Source organism: Amphiura filiformis, chromosome 19 (assembly GCF_039555335.1).
Source record: "Amphiura filiformis chromosome 19, Afil_fr2py, whole genome shotgun sequence".
Classification (NCBI taxonomy): domain Eukaryota; kingdom Metazoa; phylum Echinodermata; class Ophiuroidea; order Amphilepidida; family Amphiuridae; genus Amphiura; species Amphiura filiformis.
The window spans coordinates 8138317-8164105 of NC_092646.1; the positions used below are offsets into that span (position 1 = coordinate 8138317).

General features: G+C 39.5%; 2 protein-coding genes across 2 annotated transcripts in view; one reads left to right on the top strand and one right to left on the bottom strand.

Moving 5' to 3' along the window:
* Positions 1-8533: 8533 nt before the first annotated feature.
* On the bottom strand, positions 8534-11716 carry LOC140140361 (uncharacterized). Its single transcript, XM_072162121.1, has one exon. It carries the CDS (start codon positions 11714-11716, stop codon positions 8534-8536), a length of 3183 nt encoding a protein of 1060 aa, XP_072018222.1.
* A 2894-nt stretch (positions 11717-14610) lies between these two features.
* Positions 14611-25789, top strand: part of LOC140140872 (uncharacterized) — a 30824-nt gene continuing 19645 nt past the window's right edge. The window contains exons 1-5 of the mRNA XM_072162618.1: positions 14611-14744; positions 20738-20846; positions 21560-21648; positions 23158-23313; positions 23862-23879. Coding sequence (XP_072018719.1) covers positions 14664-14744; positions 20738-20846; positions 21560-21648; positions 23158-23313; positions 23862-23879 — 453 coding nt within the window. The 5' untranslated portion in view covers positions 14611-14663. The remainder of the gene's footprint in view (positions 14745-20737; positions 20847-21559; positions 21649-23157; positions 23314-23861; positions 23880-25789) is intronic.

The following is a 25789-nucleotide window of genomic DNA, read 5'->3' on the forward strand; positions in this document are numbered from 1 at the left end:
TCGATCGTTGAGATCTTCGATGGAATTTCGACTCTTATCGGAAACGAAACTCACATCGGGATTTTCCCAACCGACGCTTCCTCGTCGTCTCTGACCCTCCGTTTGTATTTGCCCATCACCAAAATCAGTCTCAGCCGGTGTACCACCAACTGCTCCCGTGGTATCTCCGATCGTATCTTCGAATTCATCGAAGTCATCCATCGGGATCTCTTCTCGAGGATTAAAATTTGACATCTTTTGGTTTTTATTTTACGTATAAATAAAAGATGGCGACTGAATACGGATACAAATTGGACCCATACCGACAACTTCGCAAAGCGCGAGGAGTTAAAGGTGATAGACGTAGCATTCGGAATACGCACGTTCCGAGTACCATCGACCAAACCGGAATTCTCACGGTGAGATTTCCTGGTCTTGGAAAAGATGACGTAATATACCCTGGAACGAGTTTTCTTTGGTTCAAGATTGCTCTAAATTCCGCTTCTGGTGGAAATCAAGATCTTAACAGGACTATCGTAAATAATCTCGGAAGAGCGAAAAAAAAAAAATTGAGGTTAAATTGGAAGGACAGAGCATCTTCACTCTGAACGATGCTGATATATTCCTATGCTACCAAGATCTCTGGAAGACGAGCGAGGAAAGAGAGAACGCCGCTGATCAGGGCATCCAGTCTGCGGCAGGTCGAAAAATAATAATCGACGCTGGTGACAAAGGTACAGATGCCAAGGATGTCGCCGAAGGACTTTCCTTCGGCGACAACATGTTTTGCATCCTCTGGACTTTGAGATGCTGAATTCTCATAATCCATATTTCCAGTACGAGATGAAGGACAGGCTGAGTTACGAGCTGTCGTTCAACAATTACGAAAAAGTCGTGGTGTCCACGGATACAGCAGCCAGCTATTCCATCTCAGATATTACCCTTGAGTTTGATGTAGTCAATGATCCTGAGCTAGCGATGGCTCTTAGGAACAGGGTGAATGGAAAAAGCGTCGTCATGTACGACAGAGTCATCAGACACAGCAAAGAGTCGCTTAACAAGTCAGACACCGTCTGGAATATCGCTCTAGCACCGCGAGCAAAGTCCATGAAAGGTATTCTGATTCTCTTCGTAGACCCAGCTGCGGATGGAGGAGGAGCCAATTACGCTCGAGATACCGAAAAGTTCTACAACCCAAAGATCAAAAAGTTTCAACAACGCTCGACGGTGTTCCAAATCAGCTGCACTCCTCTGGGATGCTGCCTCACCATCACTTCAAAGAAATTCAAAAGCACTTTGCGGATGGAAAATTTAGAACCGTTCCACACGTAATCAAGGAAGCGGGATTGGCTGATGTGAGGAGGCGAGATTATCTCACGACCAAGTATGGTCTCTGGTTGGACATGAGAACCACGGATGATGACACGTTGCATGGATCTGGTAGGAAAATTGAAGGAGCTAGTCAGAGTATTCAGATCGAGATCGAAAAAGAAGCCGAGACGGCAGGAGCGTTGAACGCTTACGTGTACTACATACAGGATGCACGGGTGAATATCGAAGCCGGAAAATTGCAGAGTGTGAACTACTAGAATAAAAGATGTTTCCAAAACACGCGCACTCGGCTATAATCTGCGGAGCCACCGGCTGTGGCAAGACTGAATTTGTTTTGGATTTACTCGAGAGGGAATACAAGAATTTCTTTGAATACATCATAATCGTTTGCCCTACCTGGACACGCAACAAAGCGTACTTAAACAGATCCTGGTTTTTTAAGGACGTTGATGTCATTCCAATGGATCCTAACTGGTGTCCAAAGTCCGACGATTGGCTGAACGATTGTTTGAAATTTGGCTACAAAACTTATGGAATACAAGACGGACACACACTTTTTATTATCGACGACTGCAGCTCTGACAGATCATTAACCAAAAAGAAACAGATGCTTTCTCAGCTAGCATTCTCGGGAAGACACGATAATTGCTCCGTTTGGGTGCTTACACAAAAATATAACTCCATCGTTACCGATCTCAGAGAGCAGACAAAATGGACAGCCCTGTTTTACACAAAAGATCAAGATAGTTTCGGTGAGACTCTAAGGAAAACAATATAATCCCAACTCTAGAAGAGAAGAAAGAGATAAAAAAAGCTAGCTAAACAAAAACATTCCAAACTAATTCTAATTACCGAGCAACCGACTGAGTACTGGTGGCAAAAATAATCTTAAGATAAAAAAGCAAGATGACTGAAATTGAAGATATAGTTAACGAGGCGATGACCGTGGACGTTCTGCCCACCCTGAGCGAAACGTCTACCATAGGCGGAATGTCTACCTTAGACGGTACGGCTACACGGGAGGAACCTGTAAACACGGACTCTGCTAAAACGGAACAGGGAACGGTTGATCGGCGTAGCAGAGGCAGGAAAAAGCAAAGAGTATTTGGGAAAGACCATAACCTCCGCTGAGATCGATAGGCTTGATCAAAAGAGCCTGATGAGACTCTACGCCAGATACGAGGCTCACATGGGTGGGATAGTGACCAGGTCAATGAAAAAGCACTTCGTTACCGCTTACGTAAATTTGGTCGGACTCTTCCTTCCAAAAAATTTGGCGATTACCGATCGCGATGCTCTGGAAGAGTCTCTGAACGAAGGGCCCTTTATTGATTTAGCTTTAAACAAATGGACCTGTGGGCTGTATCATAGTTTTGGACGTATGCTAGCTCCGTTGGAGGCTATTCTGTTAACTAGCAACAGTGTTAAAAAGTTGACTTTCCACCAGAAGCGAAGTGCACAGTAGACGACTCCCCAAGTATTGATGTGATTGATTAACCCTTTGAAGTTTGCGAAACAGTTTTTAAGATATAACTTTTTTATATTCTAAAATGTCATTTATTTCTTCGGTTAGCGATTTGATCGATTTTTCTCCAGAAGAAAACCCTAGTTGGAGAAAGGGCGAATTTCCAAGTATCAAAGATGCCATTCGAGAGATTCTGAAGTGCAAAAAGATGAGTAATTGCGAGGTTCCAAAAGACTTTCTCTTGACGGAATTTGTTTATCATTGTCTAGACGAAGAATATCATGGATTTCAAAACCTATCGCAAACGCGAGAGTTTCTATCAAACCCTGACTCCGATAACACCTCCTTACAAGCAAAAGAAACGCTCAACCTACACGAAGCCTGCCAAAATTTAATGAGTTTGAAAAATGATAACAATTTTGGGTTTCTAGAAGAAAACTTGATTAGACAGACCAACAAAATTGTGAGGAAAAATCTTCCGTTAGAATTTGGCGAAACAAAGCCCGGAGAGTATAGTCAGGCTCGGAGGTTTACAACGTTTATGGGTCAGAGACACGAGTATCGCATGCCTGAAGATATGGAAATGGCGGCAATCAACATTGTCGATAGATTCAATAGTTTGTTCATTCAAAGCAGGGAAGATCCTGACGAGGAAAAAAGATTGTTGAATACCTTCAAAGCTTGCGCATATTTTGTAGCCGAAATGCTCGAGCTGCATCCTTTTTCGGATGGAAACGGAAGAACCGTAAGGCTGATGGCAAGCTACATACTTTCTTCATTTTCACCGTTTCCGACTCCGCTTTACAACATTTTTAGCGAATCCAGCAAGGATGATTTACGAGGGCCGTGATTTTAGGAAGAAACGAATCACCAGCTCTGTTGACTACCATGATGATTGAATGCAATCTTTTCTTCTGGAGACAACTCGTAAAGCAACAAAAACCCGCCTAGTATGGAAAGGGTTAAGATCCTGAAACTAAAAAATTCAAGAGGAAGTATTTATTCCTCTTGAATTTTTTTGGTTTGACTAAACTTTAAAAAAAAAAAAAATATTACAAAAGTTTCAAAACTAAAAAAATGTTCGAGAAAAATATCCCTCGAACATTTTTTAGTTTCCCAGGTTATCTCTTTTTCGTAGACCGAGTTCTTGCACCCGAACGAGAGGAAGTGAACGAGCGTCACCGGGGGTTCGTTCTTCTTGTAGGGCATTTTTTTTTGTTTTTTTTGCTCTGCGCGATCTCTTCCACCAGGAGTCGTGTCTTTAGGAGCTCGACCTCTTTTCTCGGCGATTCTCTCTCTGCTTCTTTTTACCCTCTGCGATAAGGTGAGATGCTCCCCTTTGAATCGCAGTACAGCGGATCGAACGCGTCGCATTCGTCGCTGAAATCTGATTCTTCGGAGAACGAATCCGTCATCTTACTGAGTTTCCGTGTCCGCTATTAAAACACCAATCTCGGTTCCGATGATCAATGCCTGATTTTTGTTTATAATTATTTATCAAAACTTTAAAATGAAGTTTCAAAGAAAATTTCAGCTTTCGCAAGAGTCTACAGGTATCTATAGATGATTTCTACAGGTATCTATAGATGATTCTACAGGTATCTATAGATGATTCTACAGGTATCTATAGATGATTCTACAGGTATCTATAGATGATTCTACAGGTATCTATAGATGATTCTACAGGTATCTATAGATGATTCTACAGGTATCTATAGATGATTTATACAGGTATCTATAGATAATTCTACAGGTATCTATAGATGATTCTACAGGTATCTATAGATGATTCTACAGGTATCTATAGATAATTCTACAGGTATCTATAGATGATTCTACAGGTATCTATAGATTTTTTCTAATAATAAAAGATGAGTGATCTAGAAACCAAATCAGTAGACGTTCCAGCAGCGGACACGACGCCTCCGACAAAAGTGACGGCAGGAGTGAATCAAGCAAAAGTCAAAAACCCGAACCGGGTTGCCGCTGGAAAAGCATTAGCCGCAAGAAACAAAGAAAGGGCAGCAAAATGAAAGCCTTTGAAGCAGAGGAAACGACACGGGAGAACCCGTCCACCATAGACAAAACGTCACGTACACCTTCAGACGTGTCAAACTGGTTGTCAGGTCCAGTTCTTGTTGGAGGAGCGGTCGTCGTCGTTGGAGGGATAGTGGCATATGGGTATTCTACCTTAAACGGTACGACTGAAAGCCCACCCACCGTGACCACAGCGGTCGATCATCAACCAAAAGTCGATCCTTTCGATGATTTTTAGTTGCAATAAAGAAGATGGCAGAAACCAATCCAAACGTAAAAATGATCGTAAACGGCGCGTATCACGCAACAACGATAAGCCTCGGTATATGGGCTAACTCGTTCGTTATGAAAAAGTTCCTAAAAATGAAGCCGGCTAATCTCTCGCAGCTTGATGTGGAGGATATTGTAAAGTTGACTTTGAGCGTCTATTCGGCTACGATGCTCAGAGATTGGCTCGTGAATCAAGGAATTCTTCCGGATCAAATTATGGCTTAGTCCAAGGGAAACATTCTGTCAAGGTAGGTATATTAAAAACCCTCTTAGCACTATCTGTGCTAAGAGGGTTTTTTTTTTTGTGAAAATAAAGAGAAAAATGGCGTCGATCGCATTCATGGTTGGTGGAGCCATGGTTAACGCTTTGGCATTTTCAGGGAGCAATTATCTGTTCAACTCTCTCAGTAGTTCGGAAGAACGCAAAGACACGATCTCGCTCTCGAAAAACTTCAGCACGACCGAGATTCTTGGAATTTAGCGCGTCTTTCAAGAATAGATTACATCAACGATCAATTAAAAAACAGGGTCACGCGGAGAACCTTTTCGGACGTCGATGACGCGATGAGACAGTATTATAATTTAACGGGAATTTTGATGGATTCTTTTCCACCCGAACCACAACTTTATGATGGAGAGTATCTCGACGAAGATCAAACAAAATCGATCCAGAACGGGGAATTAGCTTTGCTCGGACTGGGATTGCTCGGAACCGGTGTGGTCGCTATCAAATACTTTGGATAAAAGTATTTGGGTGGAGCTGAACCTCTAATCTCTGGAAAATCGTTAAGAGTTACGGGATAATTTCTTCGTTAGAATAAATAAAAAAGAGTGTAGTGGATGTTAAAATTATTTCTCTTGGGTTTATTTTGTAGATAAATTTTCAGTATATTATCAAGATCGCATAACAAATTAGCTCGATCGTGCCAAAAATCGACGGGAGAATTGCCCGTAACTTTGTAATAAATCTTGTGAACGGCTTTTGGGTCTGATCTCAAGACTTTTAACAAGTCTTTTTTACTCAGGGACTCGAACAATTTTTTTTTATTTATTTTTATTTTTTTAACAAACTCGTCGATCAAAATCTCAGAAGTACTCGTAACATTTCCACTGTATTTTGAGTTACAATTTTTATATTTTGGTATGCTTTGCACTCGCGCGGGTTCTTTAAACAACTGATTAAATTCAGTACCGTATAGACAAATCGGTTTTTTGTTCTGTTTTCGGAGGCGAGTTTTCTTTTTACACAATTTGCAAAAACAACGCTTATATTTACTCGTACACTTCATTTTTGTAACAAACTCGTCGATCAAAATCTCAGAAGCACTCGTAACATTTCCTCGATAGATTTCGATGTATTCTTCAAACTGGTAGGTCTTGGTTTCGCAGTATTTTATTGGTTGTTGAATTTGGTCGATGTTAACTCGGGGTGAGTTCGTGGTAAGAGGCGCGTCATTTTCTAAACCACAATCATAACACACATCGTCTACTATGTATTCTGAGTTGCAATTTTTACATTTTGGCGGAACTCTTTGCTCCACTCGTGCGGGTTCTTTAAACAACCGAGTGAATTCGGTACCGTATAGGTTGCAAATCGGTTTTTTGTTCAGAAGGCGAGTTTTCTTTTTACACAATTTGCAAAAACAACGCTTGTATTTACTCGTACAATTCATTTTTATCAATAAAAAAATCCCTTTAGACTGAATGTCTAAAGAGGATTTTTTGTTGTTGGTTATGGTAGACTGTACGTCTAGTCTGAGTCTTCATCATATTCCAACTCTTTCACTACAAGGTCAAAACTGTGGTACATGTTCCCGGTTGTTTTGCTTTCTTTTTGCCCGTGGGTTTAACAAGAGCTATTGATTCACCAAAGTCCAAGTCCAAGTTCTCTAGCCTTTTTGTTAGGGTAGAACAACTCCAAACTCGAGTGTTATCACTGAGAGTGATAACTCCGGATTTTCCAACCCTGGTTTCCATGATCTCAAAATTGGTAATTTCGTAAATTCCACCTTCTTCTAGTTCAACCCATTTCAAAATTGAGGATCCTTTTTGCTCTTCTAACAAGTGCTCAAATTCCACCTTCAGTATGCTTGATTGTTTTGCCATTTTGTTTGTTTTTTATTAGCCGGGATTTTCTTAAACTGTTTTTTTATTAGCCGGGATTTTCTTAAACTGTTTTTATTTTTAAATCGGGCTAAAAATAAAAGATGGCTGAAACTAAAATGTCTAAGGTTTACTACAGTCCGAGAGGGTATTGGAAGGGTGTTTCTGCGATAGACAAGCTGGCGAAAGAGGCTGGAGTGACGAAAGAAAAAGCTAGAAATTTTTAAAAAGCAGACTCAGTGGCAAATTTACCTACCACCTCCGAAGTACATTCCCAGAGCAAAATTTAACGTAAGTGTACCTAATGAAGTTCATCAAGCCGATTTGTTGTTTCTCCCTCACGACAGACCGAGTAAAGGAAAAAAGCTTTACAAGTACGCGTTGACTGTGGTGGATGTCGCGAGCAGATACAAGGAAGCTGAGCCTCTGAGCTCGAAGGAATCTGGGGAGGTGGCTAAGGCATTTGAAAAAATTTACTCTCGAGTTTTAAAGTGGCCGAAGCTTCTGCAGGTCGATCCTGGAAGAGAATTCATGGGCAAAGTGAACGAAGTGATGAAAAAGCACAAGGTCGATATCAGAAGAGGGTTGCCTGGTCAACATAGAGCTCAGGCAATTGTTGAAAGATTCAACAGAACTTTGGCTGAAAGACTGTTTGGCCATCAGTACTCGCAGGAAATACTGATGGAAGCTCGTGGTCAGTAAAATGTGAGGTCTACCGAGTGGGTGGGTAGGCTTCCGGATGTGATCAGAGCTTTGAACAGCGAAGAGACTCGGCTGATAGGAATGAAACCGGTTGATGCTATCAAGAAGAAAAAGATTGAAACGATGTCTTCAGCTCCACAGAAGTTGAAAAATGAGATTAAAATTCCAGGTAACGTGAGATTGAGATATCTTTACGCTCCCGGAGAGTTGGAGGAGGTGAGAGAAGACGCGCAACCGATCCCATTTGGTCTCTGAAACTTACACGGTTGATAGTATCGTGAGGACACCGGGTGATCCAATTTTGTACTATTTGAGTGAAGGTGCACCAAAAAGAGCGTTTGTTAGACAGGAGCTTATGATAGTACCCGAGGGTACACAGTTGCCACCGACAGAGTTTTGAAGTAAAATTTCTTATTCAAGTTTTTCAACACAGTAACCGTGTGCATGTGTGTGAATTTTGTCCTCAAGTATGCTTCTCTTATCATCTTTGGAATCGAGCGCGACTTTGTTAACGGTTTCAGTGTACACCTCGTGCTTGTAACTCCTAATCACATTCATCGTTCTCGTCTGAGGTTTCTCATCGAAGAGACAGCGTTTGTAGTCGTCGAAGGTAATCTTTCTTTCGACGACCGCTTTCTTACTCCTTTACACCTCTTTTCCTCGTTTCCCTCGTGCATTCTGAAAGAGTACAACTTTGCTCTCAGTCCAACAAATTCCACTATCTGCTTTCCTCCGGCTTCGTCCTTGAACATGCCGGGAACTTTTTGTTCTTTCCCGTCGGAATTCCGACGGATGATCAGCTGGGTAGTTGGAAGTATCAAAGTAGCGGTCCACGTCTTGAGCGATATCCTCGTAGAAATCTTTGGTCTCGATTTCATAAAGTAGCGAGTCCGTGTCTGTCAGACAGAGCTTCGCTTTGTTTCCGTACTTTTTTTTGATGTAATTGTAGTGAAAGTCGTACATCATTGTCTTTGAGATATCCAGGATACTCATTCCGAGATATATCGGCTTGTTGAAGTACAGTTTGATTTTCTTCATGTGAACCGCTATAAGATTTTCATCAAAGATTGTGTTTCGCTCGTAGTTGGGTTTCGCGGCTAATTTGATGGCTTTGTGTTCCGAATTCACGAGATGGATCAATACGCGATTTCTGATGTTTTCCATAGTTTTGCCAAAAACCGCGTTATTCATCAGTTTGAAAAAATCCTTTTCAAACTCCGAGTTTGCATTTTTGCGAAGCTCGGTATTCAGATCGATGTACTTTTTCATAAAGGGACTCTCATTAAATGTGATTCCTCTGTGAATCTTGGTTAATTTGAGTCCAAGGTCTAGACATTGTTTCAAAGCCGTGTGGTGAATGACGTACTTTTCCTTATCTCCAAGATTTGGAATGAGTTTTTCCACCCTGTTTACGGTGACTCTCTCAGGAGCTAGGGGATAGTCGTTATGGAGGTCGTGTAGCTTCTTAGGGTATTCCAGATCCACTTCAAGAATGCATGGGATTTCATCCCAAGAGTCTAGCTGTTTCGGAGTCATCCACTCAAAACCTCCGGTTGGCAATGGTTGACTCATCGCCCAGCCATAAAGGTTATTATTGTCGAGGTATTGGATATACTTGGAGGGCTTGCTCGGATCGTAATCGGATCCCATGTATTTGTTATTTGCTTCTGAATATCTGGTTGATATCATGGAAACCCCACCTCTGATCCCTTTTTCGGTCATCATAGCCATGTCATAATCCACGAGGAGTTCCAATTTTACACCCGTCGTTTTCAGCATGGCGTCGTAGGAAAGTCCAGGAGCTGTGTAGTACCAACAAGGATCTAATTTGTAATTTTTCAAGCATAGTTTCCTAAAACTCTCAAAAACATCCGCTAGAAGAAGAACGTCCGACTTGAGATACAAATCGTGGTACTCCCTCATGGTTTTCATCTCGAAGGTATTCCACACCTTTTGAGCGTGTTCATAATCCTCATCGGAAATGTGTTCTTCGTTGAGTTTGGAGTAGAAGGTGTCTTTGGGTGGAAGACTAGTCTCCTGGAGTTTTTCCAAAGAGTTGACGTGATCGTACGGATACACCCCTTTTCTCAAGAGCAGCTGAAGTTGTTCATCTTCATAATACTGCTGAAGATTTTTACAATTGTTCTTTCGCAACAAATGACAATAATCTTGATGCGTAAGACTCTTTCCAGTCCGTTTTCGATAAGCTTTCTTATAATCTTTGACGGTGTCAAACTTTCCTCCAACAAAGGTTTTGATCGCATCTTCATACCCTGTTAAATTTTCGACTAGTTTGCCAAGTCCAGCAGCCATAAATTTGAAGCTGTCGATAAATCTGAGATCACGCTTGACATCGACTTCTTTTCCTTCCTTATTGGTAAAGGTGTCAACCAATATCTTCTTGGTGAATGAGATGTACTTCTCTTCGTTGGAAGGAATACAGTCGATCTCTCCCTCGGTCTTGCCAAGATTCTTGATGAACAGATGAGCGTCATATCCGGCTAGATTATGGAAAATCACGGGAAAGAAATTTGGTTTCCTATATTTCATATTGCAGATATTGTGGGCAGCTCCTCTAAAGGTTCCCTTATAGTGACAGTGGTCTCTGACGTTGTAATTATCTTTATCATCGGGAGTCAGTGGATCCTTACAGATGTGGCAGTGGGTGGATTTTTTGAAGATCTCTCGCTCTTGCTCCCCAAAGATCATCTCCTTTTGGAACTTGAATTGTTGATGGATCTCTTTGATGTTTTGCTCTAGAGTTTCCACAAAAATCTGAGCCACATCTTGGTCCTCGGATTCCTTGGTGAAGATCACTGGTTCTTGAGTGTACACCGAGTCATCGAAACACTTGATATAATAGCAAAAGCCCGATGGTTCGTGCTTTTGGTATTTCGTCGTCTTCTGAGAAACTTCCGGTTGGCAGGTTTGAATCGGTTCTGGACAAGATTCAAAGTCGGCGTACACGACAAAGGGGACGTTCTGAGACTTGAAATGATGTTTAAAATACTGAGATGAATCCTTCTCTGGATCCGGCATTTCAATTTTCACGGTTTCATTATTTTGACATAGCTCTTTATGTTTCACCAATTTTTGTTTGGAGATATAGGACGTGAGACATCGCATACAATAATATCTAGCATGACCATTTTTACTCTCTCGTGACGACATTAGTCTGCTCATACTCTTGATGACGCAGTAATGTTGGGTGTCATGGCCATCCTTATTTTTGCCCGAAATTAAAAGAAGAATAACTTCGTGTTTTCGATTGCTAGCACCTACTCTCAGCGGGTAGACTTCATTTTTTTTGTACAACCTCTTGGATGAATTTTTTTCGGCGTATCCCAAGACATTAACGGAAATTGTAGGATTGTTCCTTTCAAACTTGGCAAAATCTTTAGGGGAGGTTGGAAAGGGGATACCATCCCAGTTGAGCTCTTCGGCTTGTTCTATAAGATTGTTGTCTACCCGATTTGGATTATCGTCAGTTGGATTGAGGGCTCGAGTGGTAGACCACTTGGAGCATTGGTTGTCCTCATTTTTAAGATTGATGATCGCTTTCTTTTTGGCTAGATATTTTGGAGTCGGAATGTATGACGAACCACTCATCGGTTTGTATTTAACTGTGTGAATGCTCAAGTCTACGATCGATTTGAATACCCATCCGCTTCCGCTGTTTTGAAATGTCGCAATGTTTTCCAAAATTCTTTCAGACCACCTTTTGTATAATTCATCAAGATCAGTTGCCTCCAGATTAACATCCGTAGTGGAGGTAAATACGGCTTCTTTGGTGATAAGTTCTCCCGTTTGGAGATTCGTCTTTTCCATCATGCAGCGAAGAACTAGCACAACCTTTGTTTGACGATTGTTGGTTAAAAGGTTCACAACAGGTTGTTTAGTTGCTGCTAAAAGGTTCTTGGTTCATAACGTGATCTTCCATCAATTTTGTATTGAGTAGTAAATCGATTGAGAGCAGATTTGGTTTCTTGAATTTAAAAAGGTTTTTCCTTCTGTTTGTAAAGCTTTGCAATCTTTCGTTGAAATCTGGTTCGTCTGGGAGGTGGTTTGGGGGTATCCAAGAATGACCAATCTTGCGTTGGCTTTATTTCTATCTGGGGTGGAGCGGGGGTGGTGGTATACGGCGTTGGTTCAAGAATGGGTACATCGATATTTTGTATCGGAGCATCCAGCGGTGGCGCGGGGGTGGTATACGGCGTTGGTTCAAGACTGGGTACATCGATATTTTGTATCGGAGCATCCAGCGGATCTAAGACATAGTTTTCTTGAAGAAATTTTATCAGATCGGTTTTGCGGGTGTGTCTCCAATCTCCTTGCAGGCCAGCATTTTCGCAATGGCTCGTAGATCCTTTACCGTATATTCACTCTTGATTTTTTTAAAACGCTCCCATTTAGCGTTCGATGAAAATTTTAGTATTCTTCTCATCTTCTTTTATTATATACAATGTTTTTATTTTCTTAAACCCTTTTTTTATTTTCAAAAAAAAATCAATATCAAATTATTATGAGGATTTCATTTTTCGTAATATTTTTTGAAGCCATACAATACTTCTCTCTATTTTTTGGTAATAAGCCGAACTATATTTTTTACCCTTATTTGTCGGAATTCCCAACTCTTTACATAGACCGACATTGTAACGATTCTGCAATGTTACGGGTTTGTAAAATTTGTTTGGATTTTTTTGACTGAGTTGAACCCACTGGTTGTTGTAAAATACGAACAGACGGTTATTTTCTACTTTCGATTCGAGAGTTATTTCTTTTTAACGTTGTAATGATTTTTGAATGATTCCATTTTTTATTATATTTATTTTTTTAAATATTTTTTTCTTAAATGAATAAAATGAAGAGGTTAAAAATGCAGGGAATTTTTCCCTGCATTTTTTTTTTTTTTTTTGTTGGATAAATTGAAATGCAGGGGAATTTTTTCCCCTGCATTTTTTTTTTGGATAAGTTGAAATGCAGGAGGAATTTTTTTGTGTAATTTGGATTGGGGTGAATTAAAAATGCAAGGATGTTTTTCTGTGTAATCCTGTGTACACGGCAGTTACACAGGTTTTGTGATTTTACTGTGTATTTGGTGGTTGAGTCGATTTACACGGGTTTTTTGTGATTTTATGTGTATTTGATGGTTGGGGGCGATTTACACGGGAAATGACACATTTGTGTTAGAATCGGCAAAAACCTACTACTGGGGGGCAAGCATTTTGGCAGGTCAAAAGGGGGGTCAAGCGATTTTTGGCAGGTCGAAAGGGGGGGCAAGCAATTTTGGCACAGATATTTTGGGTACTGTTTCTATATTACGCCCTAAAAAGGCGTAGGAAAACATTAGGAACACATTCAAATATGCAAAATTTCCTGTTCGCTGCGCTCGCATTATATGATAAGACAATTTAATGTTTTAAATTCGGGTTCCCCAAAATCGTGCATGTGTAAGGGGGGCAAAGATTTTTGGCATGTCAAAAGGGGGGCAAAGCTTTTTGGCACGTCGAAAGGGGGGCAAAGATTTTTGGCACGGCCAAAGGGGGCAAGCGATTTTGGCAGACCATTTTGAGAATTCACCCCCAGGGGTACACATAATTATTGCACCACCCCTTAGGTGATTTGAGATGGACTGACCCAATATTCAAAATCTTCCGGAGTCGAGCCTCTGTAGTAACTTTTCAAATTGATAAGATGTCCAACTTATTATTTGAAAAGATTACCCATTTCATTTTGAAATGATTCTTGTAAGTCCCCCTCTGACAAGACAAACTATTCAAATTTCATTTTAGGTCATTTTTGATAAGAACCTATTCATATTTAACAAGAACAGTGAAGGACCTATTCATTTTTTTAAAGGCAAGGCAATCTTATCAAATTTGATGAGTTCCTTGTCATTTTGATGAGAATATCCGATTCATTTTCAAGAGAAATCTGTTTACTTTGAAGAGAAATATATTATATCCCGATCTGAATAGTTTCCCTTATCAAATTTGACAAGTTTCCATTCAAAAATGATAAGATCGTTTTTAGAGTGTACCAGAACGAAATTCAAATATGACGATATTTTTACTAAACGAATTAATCTGCAAGAAAATTTTGGTACATAGGCCTGAACCCGGGGCCTGAACTTCCAAGTGTAGGCCTAAGTATACTTTTTTTTAGCGCAGTGTAGAAAGTTTCCGGGGGGGGGGGGCACTCGACTTTGGAAGTGACGGGGATGTGCGTACAAGGGGTCTTTCGGTGAGAGACACCAAAAGGGGGGGGGGGGGGCTTTCAGTAAGAAGGGTGAAAAAGGGTCTAGTTCCGTGAGACTGGGGAAAATCTGATTAAAAAAGGGGGTCATTCAGTGAGACTGGGAAAACTTTTGGGTCAAGAAATAAAAGTTGATAAACGATTTGAAAATTTTGGAAAAAAGGGGGTCTTTTGGTGACAAGGGGGTCTTGCGAGAAGTTCAGTAAAACAAAAAAATGGGGTCATTGCGTGAGAGCGAGTTGAAAAATGGGGGTCAATGTGGCCGCACATCCCCCCGTCACCCATTTTTAGTGAGTGCTCCGCAACCCCCCCCCCCCGGGGAAAGTTTCCCCATTTTGGCATTTTAAAACTTTATCGCATTAATACCCGGGTATCGATAGCGCCCAAACTTGGCTCGACTAGTGCTAGTATCGATGCATCGAGTATCCAATACCGCCCAACTTTCCACAACTGCTGAATTCGTGTTCGTGAGTAAGCTGCGGAATTATACGCTGTGAAATTCGAAGAAGAAAAAACAACAATGTCAGCGGATGAAGACACAGAATTGAGAGATCTGGTGGCACAAACACTGGAAAACAACGGAGTTCTTGGAAAAATCAGGGTTTGTATCAAGGCATTTCGTTTTTATGTGACAAATTAGCATTTGTTTTTCAATGTTTTTCCGAAAGGTGCAAAATTCAGCAGCCATAGCTAGTACAACTGTACATGTGTAGTATAATTAAAGACAGGGATAAAGAGAATGTATCGTGTCTGATGTCACTGTCAATTACGATCTTTGATTGGTTTTTATTACACAGGTTAATAGCGCGTAAAACATGTAAAAGGAAGACCGATCTATCTGGTGCTGATCGGAGAAAAGGAATAGCAGCAAATGACACTATTGACACTACAATGACAGATAATTTAGACTTTATCGAATCTGACGTTACTGTAAATTACGATAAGGGCTGTAAAAAATGCAAAGTTTCCCGGGAACGTAAAGCCGACAAAGTCGGCTTTCCCGCCGCGCAGGGGGGACCGGGGAGTCTGACTGGGGGATGTGCCCCCCTCTGATGTTGAAAATTTTTGAAAAATGACAGGCTAAATGGCGCGATTTGGTGCAACATTTTTGCGTTTTGTTTTAAATGACAAGTCATAAATGAGCCTAAATAAGCTTAAAAAATGAACACAATTAGCACTTTGTTAAACATGAATTACTCACAAAGTAGGCCTAACCATCATCTCCCCACTTTTCTCAAAAAAAGTGGAGATTTTTATATCACTGGAAACCTCTGGCTACATAATGTTTATGTACAAAATATTTCTTGCAGATTAATTCGTTTTGCAAAGATATCATGAAATTTGAATTTCGTTCTGGTGCACCAGAACGAAATTACAACGCATTGTCTATGCAGCAGTGTAATACACATAAATCATGCATAACTCGTAAACGCATAAAATCGGAATCAACTGAAATTTTGGGAATAGGCTTTTTTCGTGGATATGTACTGAAAAATGTCATAAAAGAGGATGCTAGGATCACAAAATCCTCCTTTAGGCCCTTCACAATTAATTCTTAGTTTCCTGTTTCATGGTTGAAAACCAGGGATGAGGCGACTTTTAATTATTAATTATTAATTATCTTTTATTTTCTTTATTTTAAAACAAGTGGTCACAACCTACATCAACCCCTTTTGACAAGGAGCGTGCATTTAATTATTTTACTACTATGTTTGATTTTATACATAAGTAATGGTACAATTAGGTTTTATGTTTATTCATCATTAGGCCGTATAAAATTAATGTTTTGGTTCTCGTCCAGAGGATTTTCATGAATTGATGAGGGAGGGAGGTTTTTTTTTTGTTTTTTTTTCAATGTAAAATTAGCATTGTCAGTAGTTTTCGGTCTTCTCCAACAGTGCTTGAGGAAACGATGAGGCCCTTCTTTTTTTTTTTTTTTCAAATGTGAGATTCTGAGGATAAACCCCCTTAGAGTACCACAAAAAGACTTGGAAGTGATGCTTGTTCTCTAATAAACTTATTTTATATGTATGAAGATTTCATAAATCATTCCAAAGTCTAAAAAAATTGACAAATCTAAAAAAAAAAAAAATCTGACAAATCCCAGAAATTGAGGAGGGAGGGACGAGAACCAAAATATTAATTTTACGTGGCCTTATAGATGATATGATCAAAGTCAGAAAGTAGCAAATGGTAGTCATTAAAAGTTATTTTTAAAGAGAAAATCCAAAATAAATAAAATAATTAAATATTTTGCAATTCTCTACTTTGGACGCGGGCGGGAAACAGGAAACTAAGAATCAATTGTAATTGGCCTTAACCAGTATAATACCACGACAGTTTCGGAAATTCAACTCGCAAAAGAACTTGTCTACCACTCTAGCTCCGCCCATGTTGAACTTTTTTTCCAGCCCTGAGTACTGCCCTACAAAAATGCATCGACCTCGTGTATGAAATTAAATGTACGCATGCGGAAGTTAACCACAATATGGAAGTCAAAAGAAATTAGTATCAACACAAAAATGGAACTCTACCAGGTGCTAATCTTGTCAATAGCAACATATGGGGCGGAAGCTTGGACGCTCAAGAAAAGAGACGAGAAGAGATTGTTGGTGTTCGAGATGTCTTGTTTAAGGTGGATAATGGGAGTCTCCAGAAGAGATAGGCTACGGAACACATCGATAAGATAAGAGAGGCAACAAGCAGCCAGGTCACAATACTAGACAAAATCAAAGCCAAACAACTGTTCTACTTTGGACACATTGTACGGATGCCAAAGGACAGATACCCTAAACATGCCCTTGAAGGTAGAATACCTGGACACAGGCCTAGAGGTAGACCCCAAAGCGCTGGCTTGACAACATAAAAAGCAGCTGCCAAGAACTTGGGATTACATCAATCTACAATGCAAGGAGTATGGTCACAAACAGAGGCATATGGACTTCCATGGTGAAACGGCTGCTAGCTCCAAGGTTCTCAGGATCCGAGGGAGGAAAGCAATAAGTCCAAGTCCAAGTAATGCGCCCTTTTGTGCCGATCGCTGTGATTGGGAAACCCCGCACAATTGCTATTTTTTTATTCCCTCTGAGCCCTGAAGCAACACAAGCAAAGTTAGACTCTACCATCAAATTATTGGCTAAATACGTAGTAATAATGAAGGGCCTGTAGCCCTATATCCAGGCTGGACACATCACACGTCACTACCAGCGTGACAAGACCAGAGATATTAAATAAAGGATGAGAGGCCACGCAGTACAAATAGCCTGATTCGCAAGGGTCGTCACTGGCCAGATCTTCTACGGTTCTATGAGTAGAGACCATAGAGCCCTATATAGGGCTCTGTGGAAGAAACGGTTCCTAATTTTGAAGCCATGGATAATATATTCATTTATACGAGAACCATATTTTTGTACCAATCACAGAACAGAATTTCACCTACTCACAGCTGTCAATCATTCTTGTGAAACGTAAGCTCCGCCTAGTATCAAGGTCTTCTTCTGCGCATTGGTTGTGCACATTAACTAGCCTCCAGCACAAATCCTGTGCACACGATGGTTGGATGGGCGGTTTACACAATAGGAACTGTGATGCATCCTAAACTGGATCGTTTCCGTGTATTCGCATTGCATGGTGGGTAATCGCCTGCCAGTTTGCGTAGCTCCACGTTCACAACAGTTTAAATTCAACACAGGTAAATCCATATAAAAATTAACATGGACACAAAATTGACATAGCTTATGTAATTCAAATAATAAAATAATAAAATGTAATATTATCATGATAGATGCCCGTTTTATTAAAACTTGAAAAGATTATTAAGTCCAATAATTTGTTTGTGTTAGCTTGCACGAGTCACAAAATGGCGACCCATCACACATTTTCTGCATGACATTAGTAACTCACTGTAACTGTCCTCAAACTAGCGCCAGTGTGTCTCAGGCCTGATAACGACCCCAGGTAATTTTATGCAGAAAGTTTTCTTGCGAACAGCTGCAGGTGACAATTAAACAATGAACACGGCTTGTTTATGTACATGCGTGGGAGGCTTGTACGTCAGCTGGCGTGTTTTGGACATGTTCGGCGTAAAAGTGTCGTTTTTCTTCATGAAAAATACCAGCGATGACCAGTTTTTTGCGGGCAATTTGATTTACAGGTATGTCGGTTCGTCATAGGGTAGAAATGATAGCTGTACAATATGTATAACATACAGTTTAACATAGGCCTAAACATTTATGGGCACAAATCGACCTTCCGTATTATGCAAAAGTATGTGGATGTGGCAGGCATACTGTAGCCCTGTAGTGGAGGCTAACGGTAACGCTTTTGCTGGCTTCCGTTATATCATTCATCCCGTAATACTTGATCAAAACTGTCGGTGGGAACCACGAACATGACGAACCAGGAGAATTCTGCCTGGGCAATTTGCGTACGTATTTTCTATGGGTTAAGCTTATCCATTCACATCAACTTCAGGCTAAGTTGCCCTAGATTTCCCGCTGGCAGTAAAAGCTTCCCGGTAATGAGATTACCGAATTACCCACTTTTTCCCGCTGTGATTACGATCCTTGATTGGTTAATTGACCTTTTCTGTAAGCCTGCCCTTTGTGAGTATACCTGAGAACTCGCCATTTGACGTCACGCCGATATGCGCAGTTGCGCACATGAATGATCCAGTCGTTTATCGTACATCGACATTGTCACTGAGTATTTCATGTCGGCATGATGTCATATATGACGAGTTCTCGGGTGTACTCGTAAAGGCTTGGGATTTACAGAAAAGGTCAATAGCGCGTAAAAGGAAGGCCGATTTATCTGGTGCCAATCGGAGAAAAGGAATCTAGCAGAAAATGACGAAAAATTACATACTTTTACAAGGCAAAAAGCAACTTTTCTTGGCATTGTTGACATGGTGCCTTCGGGAAAGGTCATGCGTCATGAATTGGGGTATGGACGGTACGGTATATAATAGGGTGCATCAAACGCCCCTCATGTAACAGAATTTGTTGTCCCTTGTCTTAAAATGTGCCAATGATCATAAAAGTAAGCTGTGCAAAATTTGAAGTGAATCTGAAATTGTCTAGTGGGGCCTCCGAGAGCTAAAGTTATTGCATTGGATCTATACATTAGAGTTTGTTGACCCCTGTGTAATTTCAATTAGAAGCTACTGTGAAGTTTTAAAATATCCGCTAAATGCAAACCGATTGGTCTCACAAGCTGAAATTACACGAGCTGATAGTCCGGGGGTGGTGGGGGTACTCATATAAATGGTCTGTATGCATGCGTGACCAACAAAACAAGTAAAGAGGGGGTGTTTTTTTAGGCAAGGCAAGTTACGCGTGTGACACAGGGTCTAAAAACACTGGTTTTCAAGAATAAGGGTAGTTTTCTGAAACTAAACAACTTGTTTAGGGTACCTTTTCACATTTTTGGTAAATTATGAGTTAAGCTAAATACCAGCAAGGTAGGGTAAAACTCGTTTAGGGGGTGTTAAAAAAAATATGGTCATGTATGTGTACACTTTCATATTTGAATGGCCCCCTGGGCTGATAGTATGAATGATATCCTTTTCGAGACAATTGAAATCTTGACTAAAAGTATGAAGATGTGCATTTTTAGGACACACACGAAAATATGCTTGTTTTCATCTAAAATGCGGCAAGAAGGATTGTGTCCTGAACGCACTGTTATTTATAATTATGTTATTTCAATGTTATATCGAAGAGGATCATTCATACTGTCAGATCGTGTAATTACAGCTGCTGAGACCAAACAGTTTTGATTTTATTAAAACATCTGCTAGCTGCTAATTGAAATTGTACAAGGGTCAACAAACTTTTATACATAGACCCAGCGCATAGGGACAGAATGATCTATTGAAATTAACCAAATTGAAAATTGAGGGTCATTTGATGCACCCTAGTATACAAACGCATTTTATACAAACATCAGTATGGTTTTAGAAAAAAACCACAGCACATGGCAGTGATTGACTTGGTTAACAAAGTTACTGAAGCTGTTGACAATGACAATTTTACAGCAGGTGTCTTTTTAGATTTATCAAAAGCATTTGATACTATAGACCATACAATATTGCTTGATAAACTCTATCACTATGGTTTTAGAGGTAGTACACATAAATAGTTTTCTTATTTACTATTGTTAACTGTTATTTTTCATGTATTTAGGTTAATTCGTATCAAGATATGACAGCTTACTGTTACTTCATTGAAGTGACAATCTGCTGCCATGTCAAATGATGAATTAACCAATCAAGGGATCACAGACTTTCAGGCCTCTTCTTGGCCTTTCCTGTGATTCCTTCACTCTCACTTGAATTATGATTTTGTATGTATTCTAGCTTTTTGCTATTTGATGTGTGAAAAATAATAAATTTATGAATGAATGAAAAATTAATGAATGAATGGAAAAGGGTGGAGGATTCTACATGTATGGTTGAGGATCCTACGGTTAAAATGTATCTAGGGAATGTTTGAAATTTTTTGAATTTTTAAGATAATTTGGAACTTGTTTGCATGGAGAGGGTTTATATATTAATATTATTTTTCCTTTGTCTTTTGTGTCTTTTTTTTTAAGGCGGAATTACGTGCCAGTGTATTTTTAGCTTTGGAAGAGCAGGATACGTTGCAGAATAAGGCTCCATTTGTTAACCAACAACTCAATAAATTCACAGGATCCAAAGAAGGTAAAGTCTCTTCTCAGGTTGAGAATAACGCCATGATGGACTTTTCAGTGGCAGATTTGAATTCAGTGCATTTTGTGGTTGCGTTGCCAGTCAGCCAGTGTATGGAGAAAACCTTCGATGCTTGTGTATAAGGTCTAAAAAGTTTGTTTGATTGGCGTAACATGAAAAAAAATCAGGGTAGGTAGGTCGGGATCTTAGGGGTCAGTCGGGTTACGCTGAATCAAACAATTATTTTTTTACGTCTAAGCCCTGAAGGATTAGGTTAGTGTGCAGGGTTGCCAAACCCACAATTTGGTAGCCCAATTGGGCGACTTTTGAAGATTTTTCCGCGACTTTTGACAATTTCCTGTCCCATAGAAACCAATGGTTAAGAAAAAATTTGTGTGCGACTTTTTCAACATTGGCTCCATGACTTCCGATAGTTTCATACCCCATAGAAACCAATGGTAAAGAGAAAAATTGGGCGACTTTTTGATTATTTGACCCTGAAATTTGAGGCTGAAATCTTTTGGCAACCCTGTTAGTGTGCACCTTCAGGAGAACAATCAAATTAAGTACTCATAGCTTCCCTTAAAGCCCCTACATGCATTTGAGTGTGATATATCCTACATTGCTCTAGTGTTAAGTTATTTTTTCATGGTCTTTGGGCCAAAATGTGCTCATGCATTGGCTGATCATTTGTGTGCATTAATATTTAATTTGGAAATCTGCAGGTTTCCTGGCAACAAGTTTGGTGCGGGAGTTTCTAGAGTACTTCAACTTGGATTTTACAGCTGCTGTCTTCAACCCGGAGACCAACTTTGTAAGTATACTTTGTTTAAACATGAAGCCCCGCTTGGCCAGTTCACCACAGAAGAACTCACTTACACCTGTTACTTTGAGGACAGACAGAACAGAATTTACATGGATGTAAATTCTAACCTTCACTAATTCCCTAAGGAACTTGAACCTAAAGTGGGGCTTCCACTTTAAACCAATACTGTGCTCCTGCTCCTAACACCAAAAAAGGTTGTTTGGTTGTCCTTGACCTCTCTGTAGAAGATGTGGTCGGTCGGGAGGATTATTTTTATCAATCATGAAACTTTTTTTTTTAGTTCCTTACTGTAGATAACTACATAAACTCTCACTAAACTGTAGTAAAACATAAACACCTTTAACGGTCTAACATCATTGGCCAGGCCAACTGACCAGGTTTGTGCAGGACCTAAATACCAGCAATTACTTTTATTTATACTAAGGATGTGGTAACCTTGCCCTTACATACATGTATCACAATGTTCTTTTACACTGGTCAGGACCTTGGCAAGTTGGACACTTTTATTATCATGGATTATGTTATGCCATGAAATGTTGGGCTTGTGTAAATACTTTATGAATAAAAACCAGATGTGTTGTTTAAGTTAACTCTTTAATCTATGCTTGTTTAACCATCAGAATACATGGCTGCAGACTTTCATGAAAGCGTGTTTTGTTTAATAGTATAAACGTATGTGGCCTCGCGAATATTTTAAATGTGTTACATGATTGAAAGTAGATAGAGGGTATGCAATACAACGTCACTCATAACAGAGTCATCCTCATTTGAATAAAATTCTGTCCTCCATATTAAAGGTACCATGGGAAAATTCGCATAATAATACAATAAAATGTGTGATAGGTATGAATGGTTGTGGAATCGATCTAGAGACCTGTCCCTCTGTCATCTTAAGTTATCTTACATGTAGAACTGTCCTCCTGAATGGCTGCCATTTCAATTGTGATACCGTTTCGGTTGGTTTATTGCATACACTCTATAAGCAACAGGGCCCAAAAATAGTACTACATTTTCTTTACAAAACACCTGAATACATACATTTGTAGCTACAGAGTATACTTTGGGTTGGCTAATTACATGCACTGTGACCACCTGTAAAACATCAGCTGCTGACTATGACAGTTTTTGTCTTGCTTGAACTTTGTTCAGAAAGAGACTAGATGCAATTACTATTTCTGTCTGTATGTGTGTCCAAAATTAAAGTATCATTACTAGCAAACTTAAACTTGGTAACGCTGAGGTCAAAGGACAATCATAGCAGTGATAACAATGGTGTTGTAGTAAGGCAACAAATAAAACCCCTTTTATATGGGTCCGACTGACCCAGATTTTAAGAAATGGGGGGAGGTTTTTGTACAAATGAATGCCGACCCAAATTTCAGGCCAGACTGGCGGACTGACCGACCCTACTTGAAATACCTGTCCGCCCGTAGAGCATGCTTTTTTTCATCGCCTAATAGTACAAAATTATTTCTTCCCGAAATAATCCAATTTCAGACTGAGAAATATGAGGGTCGTGATAACCTGGCAAGATCACTTAATATTGTGGAGTCGGACAAGACGAGGAACAGACCGTTACTATGTGAACTGATGAAGAGAGTAGAGGATACCACAGACAAGGTTAGCAGACAGAGGACTAGCTCACAAACAGAGGTAAGACAATTGAGGATAGTCAGGGCTCGAAATAAGGTGGGTCCAAGGGCCTAGGGACATTAAAAATATGCATGGGTCCCCGAAATTACAGCTTTTTTCTAGTCCTAGAGTACGCCATTCTATAGCTTGATGTGGATTGTATATTTGGGCCTGCAGAAATTTGCGATGGCTTCACAAAGTTTTAAGATCAAGAATGGCCCTCAAAAATTCTTGCTTAGGCCAAAAAAAAAAATTTGTAATCTTGGGTCAGGGGTGTTTTTTTTTTCAATCACTATTTTTAAAGGAAACCTTAAGGAACTTTTGACAGTATCAAGGACATTTTATATTTGTTATTCACTCAGTTTATATATTGTGTAAAAGATTTGTGTATTAAGTATATGCCATGTGGACAAAAACTGGGTGTGTATGTACAAATTTACATAAGTAAAACACTCATATTATATGTTTTCATGCGTTTACACTTTCATTAGATTTACAGTTTGCTGTGCATATTTTCATCATGCCTTTTTTGTCTTGTTTGTTTTCTTCTTTCATTTGCCTGCCAACAGGAGGCGAGCTTACCAAAGGTACAGTACCACTTTATTGAATATCGTTGCTAAAACCTCTTATGTCTCTTTGGCCCCTGAACATGTTTAAAGCAATACCTCCTTTGTAACCTCTTGGCAGTTTTGTTTTAAACATGTTCAAGGGCCAATGACACATGGGAGGTTTTTCCTGCCCAGCAACGATATAATATTAATTATCATTTGTTCAGGGACTGTCTTTTGTAATTTACAGAAGAGAATTAAATAGCTCTTCTGGCCTTCAAGGAGAGTTGTTTAGAGCATTTACAATAGTGTAAGGAGAGAATGATCAACTAAGGAGAGTTAAAAATCACTCTCCTACATGTATATCAGATTTAAGGAGAGCAGTGGAGAGCGATTGCTCTCGCTCTCCTCAAAAAGCAGTCCCTGTTTGTTATGAGATGACTGCCACATCAAAGAGCAGTATCATCTTGACTGTTATGAATTATCATATTTTTACTTTTGATATGATCATTAAAATCACTGCCATTTAAATCATATATAATTATTTCTATTGTACTGTATAGAGGGAAATTTTAACGGGCTTTAATTTTCGCGCTTTCTGTGTCCGTACTGGCAGCCTTAAATTTTCAAGCTTGCGAAAATATTTATTATACATAGTGTTTAGTGAATATATTTGGAAACATGAATTTTAGACCAACTGAACTGTCCAGAACAGGGTCAGATATTCAACGAGAATCCGAGAATCTATTCTTGCAAAGATTCTTGTCAACAAAATTGCAAGAATCTAAATGGATTCTCGTAAATATTTCAGTTTATCATACAAAGTTATATGGCAAGAATCCATGGATTCTTGCAAAATTCCAATGGGAGGATCCGAAAGGATTCTTGCACTTGGTTGCGAACTTCTGATCCTGCAGAATTGATAAAACACAAAAAATTGACCCAGCGAATATATCACACTATACAGTTACAACAATTTGCAGCTATTTTATATAACTTTCTTGTGGTCACATCATGGCATGATACCTGCATGATTTTTACCATTATTACCATTGCATATTTATTTTAGCATCATAGGGATATTTCACCATCATTTGTGTACATGGTGAGCTAACTTGTGTTGTACATTCATTTGCACCCATTCATGCATTATATTTTACAATCATAACAACTTTTTTGCATAATGCCTTTTTCTTTAATTTGATTTTATTTATATATTTATTTATTTGTTACAATTAGATCACCCACCTTTAAATGTTATTGTTTCTAATGAAATGATTCTTATACTCACCTGTAAGTGACCTTTTCAGTAAATCCCTTAGCCTTTTTGTCTAGCTGCTGCACACATCTGTGTAATTCACAGTAACAATATAAATGATGTGCTCATGGCGTGACGTTAAATGACCTCTCAGGTCTACCTGCGAAGACTTAATGGAATTTCTGAAAAAGGTCAGGTAGAAAAAAAAGGGACACTCTCATTTGAATGTTACAAAACTAATATTATTTTCACAGATCAACAATAATTATACGATACATAAATATTGTTGAATGTAGGAATTATTTAAATTATTTTGTTGAAAAGTCAACAATTCATTTCCATTTTGTACTGAAGTATACGAATCATTTCAATATGTCCAAAGTTATATACAATATTTGATCTGCTCCCATGAAATGAGCGAAAGTCACAAGTTGGGAGTTTTGAGACCTTCCAACTGTTGAGTTGCTGCTGGTTGTTTGAAGACACATGTATAGTCAGTGGTATGTCCTTTGTGAATTGGGACATAATATACTGTACTCTGTATTCGATTATGTCCCCATTTACAAAAGTGACATACCACTGCCAAACAAAGAACAGAAACTCAATACATGTAGTTGGAACATAGACCTCAAAACTCCCAGCTTGCGACTTTACACTCATTTCGTGGGAGCAGATCACATATTGACATAAC

Excerpts from the sequence above, each read along its gene's own strand:
- LOC140140361 (XM_072162121.1), bottom strand. The coding sequence starts at position 11,716 with ATGGAAAAGACGAATCTCCAAACGGGAGAACTTATCACCAAAGAAGCC.